The sequence below is a fragment of the Episyrphus balteatus genome, chromosome 1, assembly GCF_945859705.1.
Source record: "Episyrphus balteatus chromosome 1, idEpiBalt1.1, whole genome shotgun sequence".
Taxonomy (NCBI): domain Eukaryota; kingdom Metazoa; phylum Arthropoda; class Insecta; order Diptera; family Syrphidae; genus Episyrphus; species Episyrphus balteatus.
This window is the reverse complement of record NC_079134.1, coordinates 88392797-88420524: the sequence shown is the minus strand read 5'-3', so window position 1 is coordinate 88420524 and position 27728 is coordinate 88392797. Positions and strand designations below refer to the sequence as shown.

General features: G+C 38.0%; 1 protein-coding gene and 1 long non-coding RNA gene across 6 annotated transcripts in view; one reads left to right on the top strand and one right to left on the bottom strand.

Moving 5' to 3' along the window:
• Positions 1–2325: 2325 nt before the first annotated feature.
• LOC129906931 (uncharacterized) lies at positions 2326–5933 on the bottom strand. 3 transcript variants are annotated; one of them, XR_008770895.1, is made up of 4 exons: positions 3945–5933; positions 3613–3894; positions 2750–3549; positions 2326–2682 (listed from the first exon to the last, which is right to left on the bottom strand). It is a non-coding gene; the product is annotated as an uncharacterized LOC129906931 (long non-coding RNA). The 3 variants fall into 3 exon arrangements; XR_008770894.1 differs by having other exon boundaries at positions 2750–3540; XR_008770896.1 differs by having other exon boundaries at positions 2518–2682; positions 2750–3540; positions 3613–3743.
• Positions 3318–27728, top strand: part of LOC129906924 (transcription-associated protein 1) — a 366133-nt gene continuing 341722 nt past the window's right edge. For all 3 annotated transcript variants that reach the window (XM_055982915.1, XM_055982912.1, XM_055982911.1), the window contains exon 1: positions 3318–3560. In XM_055982915.1, the coding sequence (XP_055838890.1) occupies positions 3318–3560 (243 nt within the window). The remainder of the gene's footprint in view (positions 3561–27728) is intronic.

Below are 27728 nucleotides of genomic sequence, written 5' to 3'. Positions count from 1 at the left end.
GTCCGAGTCGGAGCGGATTCGGACCGAGGTCGGACTTGTTTGGTTGAAGGGTAGGCACAAATCAGCCCTTTCAACTCGACCCTCATGTAACCATATAAAGTTCGAAGTCTGAACAATGGTTGGTCGGTGTCAGTCCATAGACTATAATTTATGTCACATCAATTTGGAAATTCAACATGGTAGGTAATTAAATCTTGATTTGTTTATTATTTTAGGCTTCATTTTATTGCTAATTGTACTAATAATTATTATTTTGTCTTTTTCAGGTTTTAAGTTGTGCTTCCAGCTGGATTTTTCATCGATGGATATCGTCACAAGTGGGTAAGTTTGTTTTTCATTTCCTTAGGAATTGTTTACATTTTTTTTTTTTTCCTAATCTTTCTTTTTCATTCTAGGTCTAGCGGCAGTTCAACAGGCGTCCGCAACAATCGTTGTCCAAAGCAACTTTTTTTCTGCAATAAGATGCAACAAAAAAAAGGTCTAATTCATTTTTTTCTGCAATAAGATGCAACAAAAAAGGTCTAATTCCATTTTTATTGAATAAAAAAAAAATTTTTTTAAATTAATTTGTTCTCAAAATATTTTATGGAAATAAAAACTGTAAAAACTCTAGTAATTTGTGAGTTGTGATCTGCTCTGAAGGTGATCACAATTTTAACAATTTTTATAAGGCTCACAAGTTGTGAGGGTACGCCAAAATACGAAAAACCTCACAAAACGAAACTCACCTCACCTTATAAGGTTCTTGTGACTGTGAGGTTTTCGTCAGAATACGAAAAAGTCACAAAATCGAGTTCAACTCCAGTTATGAGGTTGTTGTGACTTGGGAGGCATCAGTGAGGTTTCCCAGAATAGGGCTGTTAAACTATGATTCACCAAATTGTAAAATTGATTCACTAAATTCCACCTTAAGGTGTAACTACAACGGCCATTTTTTGCAAAAAGTCAAAATGTGAAAATTTTCAAACTCATTTTGAGACAGGTTTTCCGACTTGAAGGGAAGCAACAACAAATTTCCCTTCAAGCAAGAAAACTGAGTTCAACAAAGAAACTCCGACCTCAGACCGCGAAAATCGGGCTTGCACTCACACACTTGCAACTTTTTGTGTGTGAACACAAAGTCGAACGAGAATCGTGGTGAAAAATGAGAAAAGGAAAAGAAAGACAAGGCCAACAAGAGCCAAAGCGTCATTTTGTTTTTTTTTGTTGAAGTGTTTGGTCGCGTCGTGTCTCGTGTCGTTGTTTGTATAATGTTAGTTTATTAATTATAAACAATTTTATTAAATTATAAACAATATGGAAAACAAAAAAGGTATGTTTTATATATCGCTCAAAGTGTTTGGGTTAAAATGTTGTTTCTTCTTGTGTTGTAGGTGTAATCTCTAATGATGAAGAAAAATCTAGAAGGTGAAACATGCGATTGGGTATCTAAAAAAACACCAACAACAGCAGCAGCATCAAATGAAATAAAATGAAAAAAAAAATGTATTGTATTTTATATTGAATTTATTGTGAAAATTTCGTTTGCCAAAATAAAATAAAAAATAAAACAGTTTCAGTGAAAAAAAAAAAATAAATCTTGTTCTTTTTTTGGTCGCAAATGCGAAATGTCATCCCTTTCTTATTCCTCTTTCTGGTAGGTTTTCGCTGCTCCGGCTCAGGTCCGCCTTCGGCTCCGTTTTCTCGGAATGGAGATTTTCACCACACCAATACATATGCAATCGACTTCGCGGTGATTATAATTTCCATACTAATTTGAGCCGCCTTCGGACCAGTTTCTGATCCGAAGTCGGACTCAGCTCCGCCTCAGGCGGAGCGGATTCGGACCGAGGTCGGACCTGTTTGCTTGAAGGGTTAACTGAAAAATTTAGCCACCATTGTGGTGAATCACTCACCAAGTGTCTATGTGTGCGTAAATACGCAACCCACAGAAACTTCCCTTCAAGCAAGAAAACGGAGTTCAGAAAAGACACTCCGACCTCCGACCGCGAAAGACGGGGTTGCACTCACACACTTGCAACTTTTTGTATATGAACACAAAGTCGAAGGAGAAATCGTGGTGAAAAAACCAATACATATAAAATCGGCTCCGCGGTGATTCTAATTTCCATACTAATTTGAGCCGCCTTCGGACCAGTTTCTGCCTCGAAGTCGGACTCAGCTCCGCCTGAGGCGGAGCGGATTCGGACCGAGGTCGGACCTGTTTGCTTGAAGGGTTGGTAGGTCATTAACCACACCTCGCAGCTTGTAGGCAAAAGTTATTTCCCTTCAAGCAAACAAGTCTGACCTCGGTCTGACTTCGACTCAGAAACGGGTCCGAAGGCAGCTCAATTTAGTATGGAAATTATAATCACCGCGAAGTCGATTGCATATGTTTTGGTGAGGTGAAAACCTCCATTCCGAGAAAACGGAGCCGAAGTCGGAATGAATGACCTCCGGCATTGGAATGGAAAAAAAATGGCGCTTGACATTTGGAAGCATTTGCAAACAAAACAAAACTCGAATTATTTTCTTTTTCTTAAATTTTTTTATTGTTTTTTTTTTTAACAAAAATTTTTTTTTTATTGTATTCGTTGATACAGCTGCTGGAGAATTTGGATCATTGAAGAATGTTGTAGCTGTTGTGCGTTGTGGGAAGTTTGGGTTAGGGTGATTCTCAGCTAGCGTCTCATTATTGAACTCCTTGAAAAACAACAAAATCATAAATTATTAATTATAAAATCGCAGAAGCACATTAAGCAATTCATACCTTTTTTTGAAATAAAATTGTCCATATTAATAAAACAATGTATTTAGTTTAAGAACGAGGCACGACCCGACCTACGACGAGATACTGCAACAAACGACAAATAATAACAAAATGACGCATTATACCTTGTCTTGTTGTCTTTGTCTTTCCTACGTTAGTTTTCCTTTTCTCACTTTTTCACCACGATTCTCCTTCGACTTTGTGTTCATACACAAAGAGTTGCAAGTGTGTGAGTGCAACCCCGTTTTTCTCAGTCGGAGGTCGGACTGTCTTTTCTGAACTCCGTTTTCTTGCTGGAAGGGTTGACAGCTCAGTTTCCAGTCTTGGTATAGTTTGTCGATGATTAGGATTACAAGGAATAAAAACGGGCATTGGAAAAATCGTCGAATGTAAACCCTGACTATTCCAGTTAATTTGTATTCCCGTTAACGTTTTGGCACCGACGTTTGTTTAATATTTATTAATTTTAAACTTTGTAAACAAATTAGCTGCAGCTTGATACTATACTTAATTATATTTATTACTTTATAAATGTTAAACACACAAGTCAGTTGAATTAATTTAGAAAATGGGAACACATGAGCTGGATCCAACCGAGGTGAATACCTTCAGAAGCTATGTTACAATGCTAGGTGATTCCTCTGCAAAGGATGAAATCAAACTAAAAGCTGCTCAAGAATTAAGTGAACATTTTGAAGTGATTGTGCAAACTGCTTCTTTTCCATCATTCTTGGAACATTCCTTAAAGATATTTGTGAAAATTCTGCAGGATGGAGAGCCTCAGTTTATATCTGAAAATACTGTTCAACATGTAAGTTCTTTTAAATTAGAAATATAGTTTCGTTTTTAACTTTGATATTGACCTATGTTTGTGCATGATTTGAATTTTCTTGAAGATGTGAAATAAATATAACTGAAATGTAATTTGTATAATTTAAGTAGTGCTCAACGAGGAAATAGATCAGAACAGGCAGAACAGTTCCGTGAAAAACATCTGAAAAAAAAAACATCAAAAAACACGTATGAAAATTCTCACGAATGTATTCTAACATGTTCTGTCTCAAAAACAAGAACAGGAAATACTATTCCAAATTGTTTCAGAAAGCTAGGCGCTACTTTATGTTAATGACCAACAAATTCGGACACTGAAATATGTTTATTATACTATATATATATATATATGTTATGTAATTACTTAATATCACTTCTTCCTTTTTTATTCGGCGCTGTTAAAGCAGATACACAATCACGCTTTGCCGTCGATTTTGACAACTGCCAAAAGTTCAACCATACGAAATCTGTGTAACCTCACACAATGACGCTTTTTCTACGTACGCTTTTTTTGACAAACGTAAGAAAGCAAGCAAAAGTTCAACCAGACTGTTTCTATCATGTAATGTTTTTTTTTTTGTGTGTTGGTGGTGGCATGAACCAAAAAAAATTCAAAATAAACAAAGTTTTTTAGTCTCTTGTGCGCATTTTTCTTGTAAAAAAATTATTTTATATGCATGTACTGTACATGTAAATATAGTACCTACAGTGGCGGTCAAAAAAATAGCAGTGCATCGAAAAATATTTTAAGTAAAACATAAAACATAAAAAGAGTTTCGATGTTGGATTTTTTTTTAGTAAAACTATTTCAGATACATTCTAGATTAATTTTTAGTATGAATGAAATTTAATATATTGCTAATAGCTAAGCAATAATCCAAAAACAAAATTAAGCGGTCAAAATAATAGCAGTGATTTTCTTTTTTTTAGTAAATTCCGTAGTAGAACAAGTTTCCCCAAACCATTGTACTCCATCCTCCGTTTTTAATGGTTTTTCTGCTATACCTAGGGTTATATTTCGTGTTCAGTAGTACTACCGAGACCCTTTGCCACCATAAGAATCAATTTGCTCTCATCAGTCCAGAGAATATTCCAGGGTCCAGTATAAGGGTTTGGAGAAACTTGTTCTACTACGGACTTGGTCTATTATATTAGATTAAAACTTTTGACCGCAGCTGTACGTTTGTTAGAACAAAATCAACATTTTAATTAACCAAGAAAGTAACCAAAAATTAACCACCATTGGTCTGTTCTTTTATTAAACAAAGTTAACTTTGGTTGTTGTGTCTATTAAAAAACAACGCAAATTGAATATTGAAATTAAAAACGCAAATCTTTTAAAATAATCGAATGTCTTTTTAATTAAATGACTTTTCTTTTTGAGATCGAGATTGCAACTGCCAGAATGGCAGGCAAATAATATGATACATACTTAATATGTATTAATACATTAATGATGATTTAATATACATAGATGATGATTTAAAAACTAATACTATTACAAAACATAGAAACCAAAGAACAATGAAAATAGTGTTGGTAGATTGGTTATTTTTCAACATCTTCCGGCGGGGCGATACTTGAAAGCTCCAGTGGATATAGGAGCTGGACTGGTCTTCTGAATAGCTTCCCATTTGGGCATCGAATTTCACAGGAGCGTACCTTTTGGTCTCTTCCGATGTAGGCTTTAGTTATAATTACCAACTTCCAGTGTATACGAGGAGTTGCTTGATCATAAAGAAGAACGACATCTCCTTCCTTTAGTTGGATTGATTCTTTAAATTTATTGTGATGAAAAGATCGAAGAGTTTGAAGGTACTCTATTTTCCATCGTTTTGTAAGCTTCGCATTGAACTTCATACGTTGTTTCCATAGCTCCCTTAGCTTTGCATCTTCATCTGCAGCTGTTTGAAAATCGGGAATAGATGACGAGAATCCCAATAAAAACTTTGTTGGTGTAAGAGGTGACAATTCTAATGGGTCACTGGACACGTACGTCAAGGGTCTATCGTTGGCAACGGCTTCGGCTTCTGTTAGGATGGTTCGAAGTTGTTCGAAATTCAGTTTGGCTTTTCCGATAGTGACCTTTAGGGTGTTTTTCACTGATCTGATGAGACGCTCCCAAAAGCCACCCCACCAGGGAGCTCTCTCCACAATAAAGTCCTATTGAATTCTGTTTTTGGATAAGAAACCTTGTGCTTCTTCTTCACCAAACAGATCCTTGATCTTTTCTAAATCTAAGGCAGCCCGCCTAAAAGTTTTTGCGTTATCGGAAATTATCGTAGAAGGGACTCCTCTTCGGGCCATAAACCGTCTTAACGCCATTATGCAGCTTTCTGTTGTAATACTAGCCGTAAGTAACCTTCGACAAAAAACTCAGCAGGATTGCCCTCTTTTACCAAAACGTAAGGGGTTACGAAGCAAAGCCGCTGACATTTTCATGAATTCACAAACATTTCCACATGATATATTTATTTTAACAGAAACTTGGTTAAATGCTAGCTTTTTAGACACGGAACTATTTTGTCAAGAGTTCTTAGTTTACAGAAAAGATCGCCACGCCGGAAATGCAAAGGAACTCGGAGGTGGTGTCTTAGTAGCGGTTCGAAATAAATTTGTTTCTTCTTCCATATCATTCCCGTTTAAGCTCTCAATTGACTTAATCTGCGTTAAAATTTCTTCAATGACTAAATCAATTTATATTCTAAATGTATATATTCCTCCAAAAAGTACATCATGCTCTTATACAGAGCTTTCGATGGCTTTAGATTACGTACTTGACTTGTCTTGCTCCAATAGCAACATATTACTTTTAGGAGACTTCAATTTACCTCACATTGATTGGGTCCCTTCCGATGATGAAACATATCAAGAAGCTTCACTAACATCTTCACAAAATGAGCTTGCTTTATTAGACAAAATTTTGTATACTGACTTACAGCAGATAAGCTGTATTAAAAACTATAAAAATCGAATTCTCGATTTAGTATTTTCCTCTGACGCTATTAGTACTCTTGTTCTAGAGTCTAGAACTGGTATCACTAATATAGACGGTTACCATCCACCTTTGGATATCTTCTTTGAATGGAGCAATCATATTACTGAAAACAGTAACGATTTTGATTGCTCTTATACTCTTGATTTTAAAAAAGCAAATTTTGAGTTGCTTTCTGAAAACATATCTAGTTCAGGGATAGAAAATATACTTACATTATCTAATATTGATGAAGCAGTTACAAATTTTTATAACATCCTTAACAGCTGCCTTGTAAATTCCATTTCCATGAAAAAATCAAATAATAATAATAATAATTTTAGTCACCCTTGGTACACAAAAGACCTAAAAATACTAAGAAATAAACGAAATAAAGCATGGAAACTTTTTTTAAGAACCCTTTCCCCAGTTGATCACGCTTCTTACGTTGAACTATTTGAAGAATTCAAAACTCATTCAAAAAATTTGTACACCGACTACATGATTGAGAAAGGAAATTCCCTAAGAAAAGATCCAAAGTCATTTTGGAACCTTGTTAACTCAAAGAAAAACTCAGATGGATATCCGGCAAACTTCATTCATGACGATATTACATTACATCAAACATTTGACATTTGCAATGCTTTCGCCAATAACTTTCGTAATTCATTTGTTAATGAGACTGTTGATGTTGACGAAATCTATTTCAAAAATTTACATTCATATTCCGAAACGAGTTGTACGAACATCCCTGTACTGCAAAGTACTGTGTTAGACCTTCTTTCATCCTTAAATGATGATTGTTCTGCTGGCCCAGATGGTGTGCCACCAATAGTATTAAAAAACTGTAGAAACTCCCTAGTTCAGCCTCTAACATTTTTATTCAAACTTTCCATCAAGTCAGGAAAATTTCCCTCCATCTGGAAAAAGTCATTCCTCACTCCTGTTTTCAAGAAGGGTGATAAGACAGATATAAAGAATTATAGGCCTATCTCGAAACTATCCTGCATTCCAAAGGTTTTTGAGCAAGTTGTTTGTGATAGTCTAGCATTTTATAGTAAAAATCTGATAAGTGAAAAGCAGCATGGCTTTGTAAGAAAAAGATCTACTACAACTAATCTTCTTAGCTTCTTAAATAAATGTTCAAATGCATTAGAAAAAGGTAATGAAGTTGACTGCGTTTACACTGACTTTTCAAAGGCATTTGATCAACTTAGTCATAAAATAATAATCTTCAAATTAAAAGCTTTTGGTTTTCCACGTATTTTTATTGCCTGGGTAGAATCTTATCTTAACCAAAGATCCTATCAGGTCAAATTTAGAAACTGTCTTTCAGATCTTTTTATAGCCAACTCTGGCGTCCCTCAGGGAAGTCACCTAGGCCCATTTTTATTCATTTTAGCTATAAACGACGTAATCTCGTGCATAACTTCAAGTGATATTCTCATATTTGCTGATGATATGAAGATTTTTAAAGAAATTAAGTCTGACAATGACCGTATCCTTCTACAAAGCGATATTAACAGTTTTAATGTTTGGTGTGGTAAAAATGGCCTTTCACTTAACCCAGCTAAATGCCAAACAATTACATTCTCGAGAAAACGAGTCATTAATATTTTTGATTACTACATCTTGCAACATAAGCTATGTAGAGTATTTAGCTTCAAAGACTTGGGTGTCCAATTTAGTTCAAATTTAGGATTTACTGAACACATCAATTTTATAGTAAATAAAGCGAGCTCAATGCTTGGTTTTATTAAACGTTGGGCAAAGGAATTTGATGATCCATTTGTTACTCTATCTTTGTACAACTGCTACGTTCGACCCCATCTTGAGTACGCTTCTCAAGTATGGAGTCCTTTTTATGAAGTTCATAAAAACCGAATCGAATCTATTCAACACAATTTTGTACGCTTCGCTCTAAAAGGTCTTCCTTGGACCGACCCTTTCAACTTGCCACCTTATGAACATCGCATTCAACTTCTTCAGATACAAACTTTAGCACAGAGACGTGTAAATAATGATTTAATCTTTCTTCATCAGCTTATTAATTCCCAAATTGACGCCCCTGATCTATTAGCTTGTATTGGTATAAATTATCCGGGTGGATCTCACCTCCTACGAAGATTTGAACCTTTGCATATCGACTTTCATAGAACAAACTATGGTATTAATGAGCCTCTTAGTCGCATGAGTAAACTTTTTAACTTGAACCATTCATCCTTAGACTTTAATTTGACGAAAATGGGTTTAAAAACATTGTTTCGAACCAGTGCTCCACAATCGTGACTGTTAATCAATGTTTTAAATAAATGTTGGATTTTTTGTACTTATAATTTTATAACTTGTAAATTTGTTTGTAATTATTTTGTTTTTATATTGTGCATGTGGGAGGTTGTATTTTTTGTCTACTAACCACTAACATGCACTTATGATGAGCCTCTGATTGTAGTTAAAAGCTTGTTCTAAGCTTACTACATCAAAGAATCTGAAGTGAAAAAAAAAAAAAGTTCCAAATGAACAGCTCGAATACTCGCACAGGTGAATATCAAGATGTAAGCTTTTTGCATGTCATTTTCTTCTGAGTTCGAATAATAAAGGGGGCCAGCAAAATCGATACCAACGACGTTAAAGGGTCTTGTCAATGTTAATCTTTTTAGTGGTAACGGAGCAAATGGTTGTGTGGCTGGTTGACCAAAAAGCTTCTTGCACACAATACAGGAATTGATTGTCTTCTTCACCAGCTGCCGTCCTTTCATGATCTAAAAACGTTCTCGAATCTTTGTCAGAACAACTCCCACTCCACCATGTATAGTAGACAAATGGCGGTCATTAACAATGAGTCTCGTTATCGCATGATTTGATGGTAGAATAATGGGATGTCTAAGGTCAAATTGTTCGTCTAGTAATTGGAGCCTCCCTCCAAGCCTCATCATCCCATCTTCGTCTAAGAATGGGCTTGGTTCAATCAGTTTTGAAGACGCATTTATAGGCAATTTTCTCTGTAAGCAGCGAATTTCGTTAGTAAAACTGAACAATTGTACATACCTGATCCAGTAACGTTCGGATTCTTCTATTTCTGTTTTCGTTAGTGGGCCTTCAAAAGTCTTCTGTTTGGTTATAAAGAAGTTGATGTACCGAAGTGCCCAACTGGTGACACGCAGCAACCGAAGCCAGCTTCCAAATTTGTCAAAGTCAAAAATTGGTTGTTTGCATCTCTTGACATCAATCTCCAGCAGTAAAGCAGTATTAAAGACTATGTCAGAACAGGATGACTGTTGTTTGGTTTGAATTCGTATAGCCACTTCGGACCATGGGCCCACAATGAAGACTTTTGAAGTTTTTCTCCAGAAATTCCCCTAGTAATTAGGTCAGCTGGGTTCTCATTTCCCGCACAGTGGTGCCAATCGAGAATAGAACTATGGCGACGAATTTCTATAACTCTGCTTTGGATGTACGGCTTCCACCGCTGTGACTGACCATATATCCAGTTTAAAGTTATTCTTGAGTCAGTCCAGAAGAAGTACTTTTTGACTGAGATCTTCAGGGAATCTTTAAGGTAGGTACCAATTCTGCCGGCTATTAAGGCAGCTGTCAGTTCTAGCTTTGGCAGAGTGAGCTCGTCGGAACCATCTTGTCTCAAAGGTGCAATTCGGCATTTGGCACACAAGAATGAAACTTTTACGATACCTTTGTCATCAACAGCACGTATGTAAGCAACTGCACCGTATGCTTTGAGACTAGCATCTGCGAAGATGTGGCATTGTATGTCGGTGAAGGTTGATGACATTAAAACAGACCTTGGTATTGACATCTCTTTTAATTGTAGTGTGTTTCGTTCCAATCGACGATTAAATCAGCAGTGGTTCATCCCAGTTTAATTTGCGCTTCCATGCTGCTTGGAATAGAATTTTCAGCTTGACGATGGTTGGACAAACTATTCCCAAGGGATCATATACACGCGCTATTGCTTGAAGAACATTTCGCTTGCTTCCGTTGTTCAGATTAGATTCTAAGAAGCTCTGGATCGATTGCATTGGAACAGACAACTCATCGCTAAAAACTGACCAGGTCAAACCCAAAACCTTTTGGGTGATTGGAAATTGTTTTGTGCCAATTTTGTTACGAAGCTTTGTGCTGTTAGAATGCCACTTTCTTAAAAACATTGAAGCACCACCCATGATTTTTGACGCTTCTTCAAAAATACGACAGCAATCGGATTCAGAATCCGCACTCAGGATTAAATCGTCCATATAAAAACATTGTTCCAGAATGCCACATGTTTCGGAGAACGATTGTCTTTGCTGATTTAAATGGCGCTGGATAGTTGCCGTAAGAAGAAAGGGGCTACAGCTTACACCGAATGTGACTCTCGTCATTCGCAACTCTATCAAAGATTGTTCACCAATTGCATCAGATGATTTATGCCAAAGGAATCTGTGTGAATCACGGTCATCTTCATTTAATGCTATTTGCAAGAAAGCCTTTTCAATGTCTGCCACGATGCCAAAACGTCAAATACGAAAATTCAGCAAAATCTTCAAAACGTCAGGCAACAAGTTAGTGCCAGTATACAGCTGATCATTTAATGAAGGGATGCCGTCGGAACAGCTGGACGCATCAAAAACTATGTGCAATTTAGTTGTCGTGCTGTCTTCTTTATAGACTGGCCGATGTGGAAGATAAGATATTCTTTTGGGAGCATCATTGGACACAGGCTCAACCAATTCTGCAATACCATCAGCCAGAAGTTGTCGCACAGCAGCGTCATATTCTTTGAACTTCATTGGATCCCTAGATAAACGTTTAGTTAATGAGTTTAAACGACTTACCGCTTGAGACACATTGCTTTCAAAAATAACATCAGGATTTTTCCAAGGTAGTTTAGCTTCATAATGAGATCCGTTTTTGGTGATGTATTTTTCTGTCATTTCTTCAGTAATATGCTGCTTTTCTGCCTCTTCGCTTCTAATTCCGATGGATTCCAATGATCACATTGACGCAAGTTCTTGATCGGTGACATTTACTATGTTGGCGACTATTGTAGAATAGATGTTCGGATTATCTCCAATCGTATCTGTCAACGAATGCAATCCTTGTAGAGTCCATCCAAAAATGGTATCCACAGTAGAGTGGGCCGAAAAACACTTTTTTTCGAATTTCAAATCGCAATAGCGCGGAAAAGTTGCGAATGGTGATGACTAATAAGGGTTTAAAAAATAATCAAAATCAGTTCATATCTTCCGGTCGCGCATCGGCTCTGAAGTATGAAAAAATTTTTAAAAAATGGTATTTTTACAAAAAAAAAATTACCACCCTAACATATTATTTTTTGAACATTATAGGTTTAGAAAACTTTCATGTCAGCTAAATATTAAGCAGAAAAAAAAATTGGCTCAAATTGGTTAAGGACTTCGGTGGCACATGTGTTTCAAAATTTGTCAAAAATGGCAAAAATCATATTTTTGCGATATTTTTTTTCCTTTTTATAAACTATTTTTAAAATTATTATTTTTACCAAATAAGAATAAAAAATGAAGTTGACACAATCAGTGAAAGCCGTGAAGTCGCTGAATATATAAAAATCTTTTGGTCAAGTACGCTTTGGCTATTTATTATTCTCTTTGCCGCACAGTGGTGCCTTTGGTGTTTTTTTGGCTTCAAAAATCATTTTCACGGCCATTTCTTGATGAAAAGTCATGAAATTTAGAACAATGAAGTATATAAGTATAAGATATACGAAAAAGCTACCAACTTATTTTTTACTCAAAATGGTGGTCCCAAAATGGCGATCAGAATAAGCATTTATAGAATCTTCTTTTGCGAAACTGTTTATAAGCTAAAAATTTAGCTAATTGATCAAAAACAGATGTTCGACTTTTGAATTAGGTACAGCTGTTCATTTCAACAATGTTTGAATTTTTTTTCATTGAATATGAACAGTTGTACCTAATTCAAAAGTCGAACATCTGTTTTTGAAAAATAATAATTTTAAAAATAGTTTATAAAAAGGAAAAAAAACATCGCAAAAATATGATTTTTGCCATTTTTGACAAATTTTGAAACACATGTGCCACCGAAGTCCTTAACCAATTTGAGCCAATTTTTTTTTCTGCTTAATATTTAGCTGACATGAAAGTTTTCTAAACCTATAATGTTCAAAAAATAATATGTTAGGGTGGTAATTTTTTTTTTGTAAAAATACCATTTTTTAAAAATTTTTTCATACTTCAGAGCCGATGCGCGACCGGAAGATATGAACTGATTTTGATTATTTTTTAAACCCTTATTAGTCATCACCATTCGCAACTTTTCCGCGCTATTGCGATTTGAAATTCGAAAAAAAGTGTTTTTCGGCCCACTCTAATCCACAGCTCTCATACGATCAGAAATCTTTCGTTGTTTACCAGTGACTATTGTCCAATAGAAATCAGCTCCGATGAGCATGCTGAGACCTTCAACCATGTTTGCGCCTGTGGATGTGACGCGATCTGCCAATTTAAGATTTTTGAACGCAGTACAAGACGGATCAGGAATAGCAAGGACGTCAACACAGATACGCGGAACAACAATAGCTTCAATAAGGGCGCTCTTTTCATTGAATTGGCTTTTTAGAACTACCTTAACTTTGTCATAGGTGCTTGCAGGCGATGTATGAGATGCACCAAAGGGAATCACAGACATTTTAATTTTGTCTCTTTTTACAACACTGAGTTTTTCGACGACACTTTCACATATATAACTTTTTTGGCTGCCACCGTCTATAACCATTCGAATTGTAATGTCTTTATTATCGGCACCAGCAATTAGGCAGCGTGCAGTTTTCAAAAAAACTTTTTGTTGGGTTGCATTTGAATGCGCACATAGATTAATGCATTCATCCTCTTCGTTTGATTCATTGGCGATTATTTGCATCGCTGCGGCGGCTTCTTTTTTAAAAGACGGGCCTATTTTTGCACATCGAAAGCATCTATTGTTTTTAAGTAAAATTTGTCTTTTTTGTTGTAGTGTTAAATGGCTGGAACATTCACTTGTGATATGATCTGTTGAATTGCAAAATGCACACACACTTTTGCTAATTTTCAGTAAACTCGTCGCAGTTGTAGGTGGTTCTTTAGTATTAGTGTGAAGAGGGGAAACCTTACTTTTTTCGAGTGCTTCTATCTCGCTCTTAAGAAAACACATGATGCTCTTCACATACTGACTTTGTGCTTGCGATGTTTGTGAATTTCTTTCGCTTTCGTCTGTATTCTCATCATCAGCGATATTAGCAATATGGTTTTCCTTTTCACACCTTCGCTGATAGGTTAGGTTAGGTTAGGTAGAAATGGCTGTCAGGAAAACAACTGACACACTTAGACCATTTATTGGTCCGTTGTGATACCATGATTTTGTGAGGAAATTCCTCACTAATTAAACCAGTTGGAGCTTTTAATAAAGCGGTGAAGGTTGAAGATGTCAGTATTGATTTGTTCACTAGCATCTTCTAAGAAATATTTTTCCAGGTATTTTTTACGTCTACTGGAAAGGGCAGGACATGAGCAGAGAAGATGTTGGATTGTTTCTTCTTCTTCCTCATCAAGGCAACTTCTACAGAAGTCGTTAGAGATTACGCCAAGTCTTATGGCGTGTCTACCTATGAGACAGTGTCCTGTTAAGACACCTATTACAGAGCTGATATGCAATCTGTTTAGAGACAACAAATTTTTTGAACGTTTTGGATCTAGCCTAGGCCAGATCTGCTTGGTCGTTTGGCAAGTTATAATGTTTGACCATCGTATGTTTGTTGCCTCTATAGCTTCTTGCTTCAGCATGAGTTTGCACGTTGCGATTGGTATACCAATATTTGCCTTATTGGGTAAAATTGGTATTAGAGTTCCATTTCTGGCGAGTTCGTCTGCTTCACAGTTTCCCAGAATATCTCTGTGACACGGCACCCAGAAAAGGTGAATGTTAAACTGTTCTGACATCTCCATGAGAGATGATCGACAGGCGCGGGCAGTTACGGAGTTTGTGGAAACCGAAGCTAACGATTTAAGGGCGGCCTGGCTATCAGAGAAGATGCGGATATCCGATGTAGATATCACGTTTTCTTTGAGCCAAGTCAGTACTTCTTTAATCGCCATTATTTCCGCTTGGAACACGCTGCAGTGATTAGGGAGACGGAAGGAGAGACTAACATTAAGTCTATCGGAGTAAACCCCGCCACCCACTCCGTCAATGGAGTTATTGGTCCATTGGGAGATGGCTTGGAGTCTTATAGCAGTGCTCGCGGCCACCTGCTTGCTGAATATATCTATGGGTGGAAGATTGAGTAATATATCAAGAGCGGCGGAAGGTGTCGAACGGAGAGCTCCGCTGAGGCTGAACGTTGTACTTTGCTTAACTTGTCGCGATATGTTACTTTTTCCAGAGCAGTCCACCAAACTGCTATCCCGTAAGTGAGAATAGGTCTGATGACTGCAGTGTATAGCCAATGAGTTATTTTAGGAGATAGTCCCCATTTATTCCCTATAGCTTTTTTGCAAGAGAAGAGTGCCACTGTGGCTTTTCTTATTCTTTCTTGTATGTTGGTTTTCTAGTTTAATTTGCTATCCAAAATAAGACCCAGGTATTTGGCTTCGCTGGCAAAATTAAGTGCAACTCCATTAATAGAGGGGGGGGTCTAGTTGTGGAATTTTATATTTCTTTGTAAAGAGGACCAGTTCTGTTTTTTGAGGATTTACCCCCAATCCACAGTTTGTTGCCCATTTTAGTAGCTTATTGAGAGCAGTTTGCATTAGTTCTATTATAGTATGGAGATGTTTTCCTGATACAGCAATGGCGACGTCGTCAGCGTATGCAATCACTTTGAATCCATCTACTTCTAGATTGACTAGCAGTTCGTTAACTACTAAGTTCCACAGGAGTGGGGAGAGTACCCCTCCTTGTGGTGTACCTCTACTAACAGATCTTCTTGCTGAGAAATCTCCTAGAGTTGAGTTAATAATTCTGCTTTACTTAACTATTGTTTACAAAAAAAAACTTAAAACTAGATGATAAAAATACTTAAAAACTAAATTAATTTTGGGGAAGATAAATTAGGGAGGTTCTGGGGTTAAGAAAATATTGTAGAGAGAGGTTTTTAGAGAATGTTTGGAGTGGTGGAAATCAAAAGAGTTATCCACGCTATTAGTGGTACGTAGCATGCGATTCATTGGTTCGTTACATCCATAATTTGTACGGTGATAGTCAAGAACAAAAAGAGAAACAGATCTTAGATTTCTCGGGTTGGCATAGAGGGAGATTTTTTGCAAAAGAACAGGGCAATCGATATTACCAGTTAAAAGTTGATGGATGAAAACAATGTCAGCAACTTTACGGCGTATATCAAGGGGTTGTAAATCTATGAGTTTTAAACGATCAACATAAGGTGGGAGGTTAAATCTATCAGGCCAGGGAAGACCACGCAGAGCAAATCGAAGAAATCTACGTTGGACGGCTTCTATACGAAGTGAATAAGATGCATAAAATGGGGACCATACCTGGCTAGCATATTCGAGAAGAGGTCTGACAAATGTTAAATAAAGGGTTTTTGTGACATAGGGGTCGGAGAATTCTTTGGACCAACGTTTAACAAAACCGAGTGCGGAGTTTGCTCTATTTATCGAGTTAGTGATGTGGGATCTGAAATTAAGTTCCTTATCACATATTACTCCGAGATCTCGCAAAGAATCCACTTGTGTGACCGGCTCATTATTAATAAAGTAGGTACGAGGGAGAAGTGATAAGCGTTTACGTGAATACGTTATTGCTTGACATTTGCTCACATTAAGCTCAAGGAAGTTCTTCTGACACCAGGTAGAAAATCGGTCTAGGTCACGTTGAAGAAGGAGGGTATCATTAAGGGAGGAGATACTTCTATATATTTTTTTATCGTCAGCGTACACTGAGATTGAAGAATCTTTTATGACACAATCGACATCATTGATTGTTAATATGAAAATCAGAGGGCCGAGATGGCTACCTTGCGGAACACCAGATGTTGCAAGGATTGGGATTGATTCTGAACCTCTAGAAAGGACATTATACTGACGTCCATTTAAATATGATTCGATCCATGCAATAAAAGAGGGTTGAAAACCAAGTGATTTTAGTTTGAAGAGAATAAGGGTATGTGAGATTTTATCGAAGGCTTTGCTTAGGTCAGTTGCAACTACATCTATTTCTTTGCCAGCTTTGACCTTTTTTATGGATCGGGATAATGTAGGAACTTTTCCAAAGAGAAGGGAAGATCCCTTTTGAGATAGAGAGCTGAAAAAGAGCAGTTAAGGGTTGTAGTAGGTTTGCAGAGCATTTTTTTAAAATTATTGAAGGTAAACCATCAGGACCTCCAGTATATTTAACTTTGAGTTTGTTTATCTTTTCAAGAACGACGAACGAGGGAATAACAATGGAAGTTAATGACGTTTGAGTGCAAGTGGATAAATATGAAAAATAATCTAAGTCCGGTTGTGAGGAATTATTAGAAAAAGACTGGCTAAAGAATTGCGCAAATAGATTAGTTATTATTTTGGGATCATCCGAGCATGTGTTCAAATAAGCAAGGGTAGAAGGGTAGCTATCCGATTTCTTTTTAGCGTTAATGAAATGGAAGAAGCTTTTAGGATCGGATAGTATGTTGGGTGTAGTGCTGTTTCAACCGATTTCCCTTTACAATAAGCGTGTTGTGCTGTAGATATAAGATTGGGATCTATGACATTACGCAAGTGGATATCAATCATTCGTTCTAAGGTTTTAAGAAGGAATGATGATAAGCTGATAGGTCGGAGGTCTTTCGGATTGACATGAGAGAATTTGCCTGCTTTGGGTATGAATACAACTTTAACTTCTCTCCATAGGGCAGGGATGTGTTTCAATTTTACACATCCATTCAGAATTATCTCTAAGATGGGAATTAGGATATCTGATGCCATTTGAAGTTCGGCTGGTATTATACCATCCGGTCCAGCGGATTTGTATGGTTTGAAGGCGTTGATGGCCCACTTTAGCTTCTCTCTTGTAATCAGACCAAGATTGTTTTTTGAATTTGTGTCTGGCCCTGATGGGTCGACTCTGTTTATAATGTTTGAGCTACTTGGAAAATGAGTATCTAGTAGCAAATTGAGTGATTCTTCACAGGAGTTGGTCCAGGCCCCGTTATTTGTTTTCAAGGCACTGGGCATTAAAGGGTTTGTTGAGAGAATTTTTCTTAATCTAGAGGCTTCTGAAGAGTCTTCTATTTTTTCACAGAAATTTCTCCAAGAAGATGTTTTACATTTTCTTAGCTGTTTTTTGTAGACTTTCAGGGATTCTTTGTATAGGTCCCAGTCTGAAACATCTCTAGTGGATTTAGCGAGATTGAAAAGTTTTCTACAAGCTTTTCTGTGCGGTTCTAGCCCTGAGTTCCACCAGTGTGGCTTCTGCTTTCCTCTTACTTGTATGAGTGGGCAGGAGTTATTCATTGATAGGTTAAGGGCAGAAGTGAGATCATTGACTTTGTTGTCGAGATCGATTGTATTTGAGGGATAACTTAGAAGTTCGGGTTTAAGTAAGCTTGTCAGACTTTCCCTGTATTTTTGCCAGTTAGTTTTGCGATAGTTTCGGAATGCTAACTGTTTAGTAGTCACATCGTTAAGACTAAATTGGATGTATCTATGATCAGAGAACGAGTGTTCTTCAGATACTTTCCAATTTAAGATCCTTTGATGAATCGAATCGGAGACAAGAGTAATGTCTAGTACTTCTTGTCGGTTTCTGGTAACGAATGTTGGTTCATTGCCAGTATTACTTACTATCAGGTTAGTACTCAAAATAAAATCAAAAAGTGACTCACCTCTATCATTTATGTCGGTACTTCCCCAGACCGTGTGATGGGCGTTTGCATCGCAACCAATTATGAGGCAGATCTTTTGCCTTTCAGCATCGGCTACAAGTCTCCGTAGTTTTTCGCCAGGGAGAGGGCCGAGTTGGTCATGGCCGAGATATGCCGACGCAATCCAGAATGTTCCTTGGTCAGTTTGCAGTCTGACCGCGGTTACATCTCGATCGCTGTAATTAGGGAGTAAATATACATTAGTATTACTTCTTGCTAATATGCATGATCTGTGGTCACCTTTGTCCGATGCATATAGCAAGTTGTATCCAGGAGTTCTGAGTCCCTGAACCATGGACTTGCAGATCCATGGTTCCTGGACCAGCACCACGTCTTCCCCATTCTTGTGGATTCGGAGAAGAAGGGAGGCCGAAGCCTGCTTGGAGTGGTGAAGGTTAATCTGAACTAACTGGAGCATGAATGCTACTGTTAGTCAGATCAGCCCCCACCACCGTAAGGTCGAGGTCTTCGGATTCTGACTCAGAAGATGAACGTAGGAGTTCATCTTCACTGAGTAGAATCCTGTTGAGATAGTCCTCTGTTTCCATCTCAACATCGGAACTGTCTGGTATTGGAGCCATTATGGCTGGCGTTTTAGAGCCCGAGGGGACCTCCTCAGTTGGGGAGATTACCGGCGTATCAACCTCCATTGATGGAGGATTGATATTTAAGGCAATATCTTCTTCTAAGGAGGGAACCTCAGGTGCCGGAAGTGCTGGAGGTGCAGCTTTTGCACTGTCCTCATCTTTTTTATAGATCCTTAAGGTTGTGGAAGTCCATCCAAACCTTATCTGACTTTGGTTCGTGGCTAGGGGAGTCAACGACTCCTTATTGATGACAATTATTGCCGATCTATAAGGGCCCGTTGGCTCCTCCAGCTTTGCGACTTTCCAGTCGTGAGTGGGTAGGGATGGATTTCCAAACTGGATCATTTTGAGCACAGTATCTTTGCAGGCTAGCTCAGCTGGGATACTGATGCGAGCTCTAGGTCTGCAAGGAATGTCTTCCTTTGCCACAACCTCTAGCTTGGCATCAGGCCACAACCCCTCTAGTCTGCTGATAGCAAGCTTATATAGATCGCATGATCTCTTGTCACCGAATGCGACGAGCTTGACGCGGCCTTGGTGCCATCCCGCGTCCTCAACAACTGCAGGCTCACCCGGGTTCTCCATCATGAGAGTCCAGTAGGAGATCTGCAGTTTGTTTGAGACCATCGTCCAACGGTCAAAAGAGATCATGCCATCGACATTACTTCTATCGATAACTGCGAGGATAGACATGTCCTTAAGAACGTCACTAAAGGACAGGTCTTTCCTAGTGTGAGTGCTGGAATTATGCACTTTTTGTCTTTTAGGTTCCGAGACGGAATCTTCAACAGACTATTTCTGGTTAAAACAGCCAATTCCGGACCCACAGAGTGAACTATCGCTGCATTTGGAGTAGTAATTCTGTTACTATGTTCCTCGGCGAAAGCATGACTATGAGAGACAGCCTTACTTCCGTCAGGGAGTGGAGTAAACAACGTGTCCTGAAGGGGTTTGTTTTGACTGAGGGTGGATTCGTAAGAGTCCGTTTTTCAGTCATAGTATCCCCTTCCGGGCCCGTAGAATTATCTACATTTGTTTTTGGGATGTCAGTAGTACTGTAAGAGACAGCCGTACTTCCACTGGTGGGAGCTAATTCCTTCAATGACGAAAGAGGGTTAGCGCTACATAAGGTAGCAGGGTTTGGATTGGTGGTTGTTCGCCGGCCTCCAGTTTTGCACTTTGAAGTCTTTCTGGAGGCTGAGGTCGACTCACCTTTCCTTTTGTTTTTGTCAGCGTTTCTTTTTCTATCCGCCGAGCTAACATTTGTCACTGGCGACTTAGCCTCTTTCGAGGCCAAGCCCTCGCCGGCAGTCGCGACACCTGCCGACACTTGAACGTATATCCCCGTTCGATTTTTTATATCTTCGTTAGCTTTTTTTTCCATATTTTATTTTTCAAGTTTTCTAACATTGAGGTTATTTTTGAGTTATGTTTGTGGTGAGATCCTGCAACTGGATTGCTGGAGGATCCCACGATAAGCACCCCCACCACGACAAGGTCAACTCATAGGGGGTGACCTTCGATGATAATCGACTCTTAATTCAACCGGCATACATCTTAGCAAAACTGTTTTTAGCATAACGTCATATTGTTGTGTGGGTACTTTTAATGCAGTTAGGGTTCTGATGGACGTTGTGATTGTGTTGTAAAGATTCCGCAAACCAACAGCATCGTTTCTTGTGGTAACAGGGCGGAGTGCAATAAGCTTTTGCATGTGGTTGTCAATTATTTTCTCGGTGTCACCATACTGCTCTTTCAACAAAGAAACCGCTGCTTCATAGCATGATGAGGTAGCTGTAAAACCATCAACCACTCTTTTTGCTGCACCAACCAATGAACCTTCCAAGTAGTAGAATTTTCCCGCTTCAGACAACTGTAGATTTTGATGGACAGCAACGTCAAATTGTTCCCAGAAGGGCAACCATTCCCTCATGTCACCACTGAAACGCTTGAGCTCCAATTTAGGAAGCTTTGTATTACCTTTATTTGATGAGACATTATTAGAATCTCCATTCATCTTAGGTTGCGATTTAAAATGAATAGCTTTTAAACGTAGATTCAAGCGTGCGAGAATTGTGACCGCCGAGTCCTCATACTCAGCAACTTTTTGGGCATCCGTATCGTGATCTTCGGGTTTAATTAGTGCTTTTGCCAAAATTTGCTGATCTATACTTTTAACACTTGCGTACACTGCATTTAATCTTTCTATGTGGACACTAAGCTCTCCATCAAGCTTATCGATATCACTTTCATTCGATTCGAGAGTTTCTTTCGCGGATTTAATTAATTTCGTTAGTTGTGCTCTTAAAGCACGACGTGTAGCGATTTCCATATCTTTTTTTTTTCTCTGGTTTCGGCACCAAATATTAAAAAACAACGCAAATTGAATATTGAAATTAAAAACGCAAATCTTTTAAAATAATCGAATGTCTTTTTAATTAAATGACTTTTCTTTTTGAGATCGAGATTGCAACTGCCAGAATGGCAGGCAAATAATATGATACATACTTAACCCTTAACCACCTACCCTCTATATGGGTCACTGACTATGCTTATATATTGAGCTCTGTTACAGTAGGAACCTAAAATTACGAATTCTTCGTATTCATTCTTATAAACTAACATATCAAAGAATTAAATAAAAATAAAAAATGTAATATAAAAAAAATCTTCAACAAAATTACAAGGCACCAAAATTCTTAATTTTTCCGTTGCGGTCTGTGAGACCGCAGGTAGGTGGTTAAGGGTTAATATGTATTAATACATTAATGATGATTTAATATACATAGATGATGATTTAAAAACTAATACTATTACAAAACATAGAAACCAAAGAACAATGAAAATAGTGTTGGTAGATTGGTTATTTTTCAACAGTGTCAAATTAAATCGTTGTTGTTTTCGTTAGATTTTGTTAAAAAATTTCAATTCTTATTTAGGAACGACTTATGTTACATTTTGTTGATCTGTCGAAACAAATTTTTCGAGATTAATTTTATGAATAAATAAACAAGAAATAATTCTTTCAAATTCATTTCTTAGCAAATTTAAAAAAAAAAAATGCATTAAATAATTTCAAATATGAAAACAAACACAAAATTCTCTTCTCACATCATCCCCTCTCTTCCCCTGGAGGAGGCGATTCCATTGAAGACACTCGAATGAAACGAGAAGAAACTCGAAATCTGCTGGCATCGGCAGGACTCAAGCTTCGTAAATGGACATCGAACTGCAAGGATCTTCTAGAAGACTTGCCCAAAGAAGATTGCGAGATAAGCTTTGAACTTCCACTTGGCTCAACTAATCATGTTAAAATCTTAGGTATAAGCTGGCAGGAAGAAGAAGACACGTTTTCATTTAAAACCTTTAAATGATACTGAACGATCAAATTAAAAATTGACCGTCAACCCGGGATCTCTATATATACTTTTTTGACTAAAAGATAGATTGATCCTGGTTGGTGCGTTATTTATTTTAACGGTGGCGAATTGAGCAAAAGATTCGAAATTAATCTGTACCAACTTGTACTTTTTAACTATCTTTTTCGCTAAGCAGATACTTAGATTCGACTTTGAAGTGGCCGAGTGAATTCCACACAAAGCGAGCGAAAAAACAACGAGAATTTGTATCGAGCGAAGAAACGAAAGACGATAATTTCCCCTAAGGGTTTTAATACAAGAAGAGAGTTTATTTCATTTTAAAGCTTCTATTTATACACATAACTTTCTAGTAGTTTTTGTGAGAGAAGTTACGTTAAATTTACAAATACAATTTTAAAGCGAATTCAAATGCAAATTATTATGGCGAATGGTATAATTTAGGCGCAAAATTTAAATTGAAATAAAAGTAAATTGTAAAGTAAATTGTAGTTCTAATGAAATTCAAATTTATATAGTTTACAAAATAATTGATTTTAGAATGATTTTTAGCAGAGATACCCAAAGGAGATGGGAAACTTTCGTACGTTTTACCCCCCAAAACCCATTTGTTTATTTCGTGTTGTTGTAATCTCTTTTGTATTCGTGAATAAATGTGAAAAACACACATAGTGTAGCCACGGTGTTTTTACGCACACCTAAGCAAAAATCTACGATTTTTCACGTATACTTAGCCAAAAATGTATATTTTTTCACGCATACTTATCCCAAAAATGTCTAAAGCAGCTTGTAGGCAAACCCGTATGACGTCAGAAGTTTCTCATCTCTTTTGGGTATCTCTGATTTTTAGCTCCAACATTCCGCCTCCTTTGGAAGGACTTCCTTTCAACACGGTATCGCTGCTAGTTTTCGAATTGGCCTTCGAAATTCTCCTCGTGACGTTTTGATATCGGCGACTCGTATACTACCATCAGGACCCTCGATAATGATGACGACTTTTCCCAAGAGCCACTTTTGGGGTGGCAAATTGTCTTTATGGATGATGACGAGACTACCAACTTCGATGTTTGGCCTTGAAGTAGTCCATTTGGCACGATTGTGGAGTTCTAGAACGTATTCTGATAACCACCGCTTCCAGAAGTGGGTTTTGACGGCATTGATTCGACGCCATCGTTCCAGATAACTTATGTCGGAAACTTCTAGGCCTATTTCCGGAATCGCTCTTAGGGATGACCCGATGAGAAAATGGGCTGGCGTTAAGGCTTCTAGGTCGTTGGGACATTGGAGTAATTGGCCTGGAGTTCATTATGGCCTCGATCTCTACCAGTGCCGTTGTCAGCTCTTCAAAGTTCAGTTTTGCACCGCCAAGACTGCGATAAAGATGGCCTTTTGCTACTTTTACGGCCGCTTCCCAAATTCCACCGAAATTAGGTGCCCTGGGGGGTATAAAATGAAAATTTATGGAAGCATTAGTACAAAAATTGACTATAGTTTCTTGGTTAGAACGTTTGAACAACATATCACGCAGTTCTTTAAGTTTTGACTGTGCGCCAACAAAATTTGTCGCATTATCACAATGGATGGTTTTTGGGAGACCTCTACGACCTATCATCCTTTTTAAGGCTGCTGTAAAGGCATCAGCTGAAAGATCAGACACAGCTTCTAAATGGACTGCTTTCGACGAAAAACAAACAAAGACAGCCACATATGTTTTGTATGGCACCTTGCCACGAATTTTGTAATAAGTGTATATTGGACCACAAAAGTCCACTCCGCAACATAAAAATGGGCGAGATTGGGTCAATCTAGCAGCAGGCAAATCTCCCATTACCTGCTCGAACAACTTTGGCCTGTATCTGGCACAGTGTGGGCATTTTCGAACTACCCATCTTGCTACCTCACGAACATTGACAATCCAAAATGTTTGTCTCGTCAGCGCGACAAGAGCCTTTGGACTAGCATGGTATTTTGAAAGGTGAAGATGTCTGACGAGAGTTTTGGTGAAACTGCAATCTTTTGGCAGTAAAAGTGGATGCTTGCTTTTCTCTGGGATGTTTGCATGCTTCAATCGGCCTCCGACTCTTAACAAACGAATCCCACTGACATCATCAACCTCGATAAACAGACTTAGAGCCTTTATAGAACCTTTAAGTGATTTGTTTTTAATAATTGCTTCGATTTCTTCTGAAAAGTACTTCTTTTGAATTATATAAACGATGATTTTTAGCGAATTTTCTAGCTCGTAAGCTGTTAGATACTCATTTGGAAATGGTATCATCCATACTCGTGGGTTGAGATACCTTTTGACATATGCGAAGATTCGTATCAATTTTGTATACGAGCTCATTCTTTCTATAAGATCGAGATAGTAGTTTGGTTCGAGCTGTTGACAACTTAGAACCGTTTGTCTTTTTTCTAATGAAGTTTCTTCTGGAGAAAGATGGATTTCTGCTGTGGATGGCCATTCTTCTTCTTCGTTCACCAGAAATGATGGACCTTCAAACCAAAGGGAATTTTTAATCTCATCTACCGTGCATCCTCGCGAAACCACATCTGCCGGATTTTCGTGTGTTGGGACGTGTCTCCAAACGACCTCTTTTGTCGTATCCTGGATTTCTGCAACTCGATTTCCAACAAACGTATTCAGTTTCGACGAATGAGTAGAAATCCAATGCAACACAATTGTCGAATCAGTCCAGAAATACGCCTTCGAGTAGTTTGAATCTACAATTTTTTGAATTTTGACCCAGAGTTTGGCTAGAAGGTGTGCTGCGCAAAGTTCGAGTCTAGGAAGTTGTCTCTTTTTTGCGGGTGCAACTCGAGACTTTGCGACTAACAGCTTCACATTAACTGACCCAAAGGAATCTAAACTTCGCAAATATATACAGCATCCATAAGCCTTCATTGACGCGTCTGCAAAACCATGGACTTCACAACTTATTTTGTTTTCAAGAAAAACATATCGAGGAATATCCAAATTTTGGAGTGAGTGAAGATCAGTGATGAATTGACGCCACTCTGCTTCAATTGCTTCTGGAATGGATTCATCCCAATCCAGCTTTTCTATCCAAAGCTGCTGGAGAACTATTTTTGCTCGGATTATGATGGGACTTAGCAAACCCATTGGATCAAAAAGTGAAGATGACAGTGAAAGAATTGATCTCTTGGTATACTTTGTATAGGTATGGTTGGTTATACGAAAAACTAAATTGGTCCGTACTAGGATTCCAAGCTATACCCAAAGTACTAGTTAAATTTGATTCGGTAAGCTTAATTTCTTTTCTTGTAGCTTCTTGAATCAAAGAAAAATGATTGCTATTCCATTTCGACAGCTCTCACCCAGCAGAATTCAGGATGGAAACTACTTCGTTCCTTTTGCGAGTTAACGTTTCTAAATCGTCTGCCCCAGTTAGCATGTCGTCCACATAAAAGTCGTTGCTAAGACATGAAGCACCTAAACTGATGCGGTCTTGATTTGTATCTGCCAAGTATTGAAAACAACGAATTGCCAGGAACGGAGCCGATGAAGTACCATATGTGATGTTGTTTAATTGATAAGTTTTAACTAGAGTTTGTGAGTTCTCTCTCCACAAAATATACTGCAAACTTGTTTGCGATGGATGTATCAAGACTTGTCGATACATTTTGACGATGTCTGCAGTCAAGGCATATCTATATAGTCGAAAGCGAAGCAATGTTATGAGAAGTTCGTCCTGTATTGTAGGGCCAACCATAAGGATTCCGTTTAAGGAAATTTGCGAAGAAGTGCGACAAGACGCGTCGAAGACTACGCGTAATTTTGTAGAAACGCTATCGGGACGTACTACACATTGATGTGGCAAATAATAATTAGTTACCAGCGACATATGACCTGAAGCTTCATATTCTTTCATGAAATCTACATTTTGTGTTCTCAAAGCAATATTTTTAGATAATCTGCGCTCCAGAGATAAAAACCTTCGAAATGCTATGTCATAAGAAGCTCCAAGACAAGATGGATCTTTCTTCAAAGGCAATTGGACCATAATACGACCACTTGGAAGAACCTCTACTGTTTTTATGAAATGATTTTCACATTCAGTTTGCTCCTCTGACCATTTGCATTTAAGATACTGAATCTCTTCTAGTTCAAAGAATTTTTCAACATATTTGTGAAGCAAACTATCTTTTGAATTGACGAAGCATGACTTTCTGTTATTGTTGAATTTTGTTTTGTATCTTCCCGATACAATCCATCCTAGAGCCGTTTTTTGCAAAGATGGCAGCCCCTCGCCCAATTTAACTTGACCTGATTCGAGCAACTCGAAAAATGCTTCTGCCCCTAACAACAAATCTATTTGACCAGGTCGGTTGAAACTCTCATCTGCTAGTTCAGAACTAATCGGAATATTCCAACCACTAACATTAAGTGCTGCTTCAGGCTGATATCCCGTAATAGATGGGGCGACTAAAAACTCCAAGGAAATTTCAAAATTGGAATATCTTGATCGAATCGTAGTTTGTGTTTGATGTTTTGTTTTTGTTTCTGTTGTACCAATTCCTACGATGTCCACGATCTTCTTGTCTTTTTGTAAACCAAACGAGTTTGCGAATTTCTCATTTATAAAATTGACCTGAGACCCTGAATCAAGTAAAACCTTTCCCAACTGAAAACCTCCTGCTGAATCTTTAACCAAAACTAAAGCAGTTGCCAGGATAACTTGGCCTTCGGGAATACGCTCCTTTTCCATTGCCGAGTGCACTGCAGCTGACGAAGTTGGCTGGGATGTGTGTTGTTGATCATCGGTACTATCAGCAACAGGTTCGGTAGATTTGTTTCTATGCAAAAGACTATGATGCGGTTGTTTGCAAACTTGGCATTTATAATGTGATGGACATCTGGAAACATTATGCCCTTTACCTAAACAGTTCAAACATAGACCTAATTTTTTGGATTTTCAAAATCGATCCATAACAGATAGCTCGAGAAAAGTTTTACAATTTGTAATTGAATGAGTTCTGTCCCCGCAATGGATGCAAGATCGTTGGCTAACAGCTAGTGAAGTTTGAGGACGATGATGGTTCACGAAAGTTGGTTTTGATTTGATGGCTGGTTTCAAAGTTGAGTCCGAACGGCTTTGTTTGCTATCTCTAGCCTCCAGGAACTGACATCGTTTGTTGAGAACGCTTGCACATTCCTTCCATTCAGGCAGCTTCTTGTAGTCGAGTTGCTCATCCCACTTAGACTGTGTATCTTGGTCCACCTTTGATATGGCAATGTGAATTATAATTGCATTGCAGATATTTTCATATGAACCTATCGAAAGCAAGGAACTGA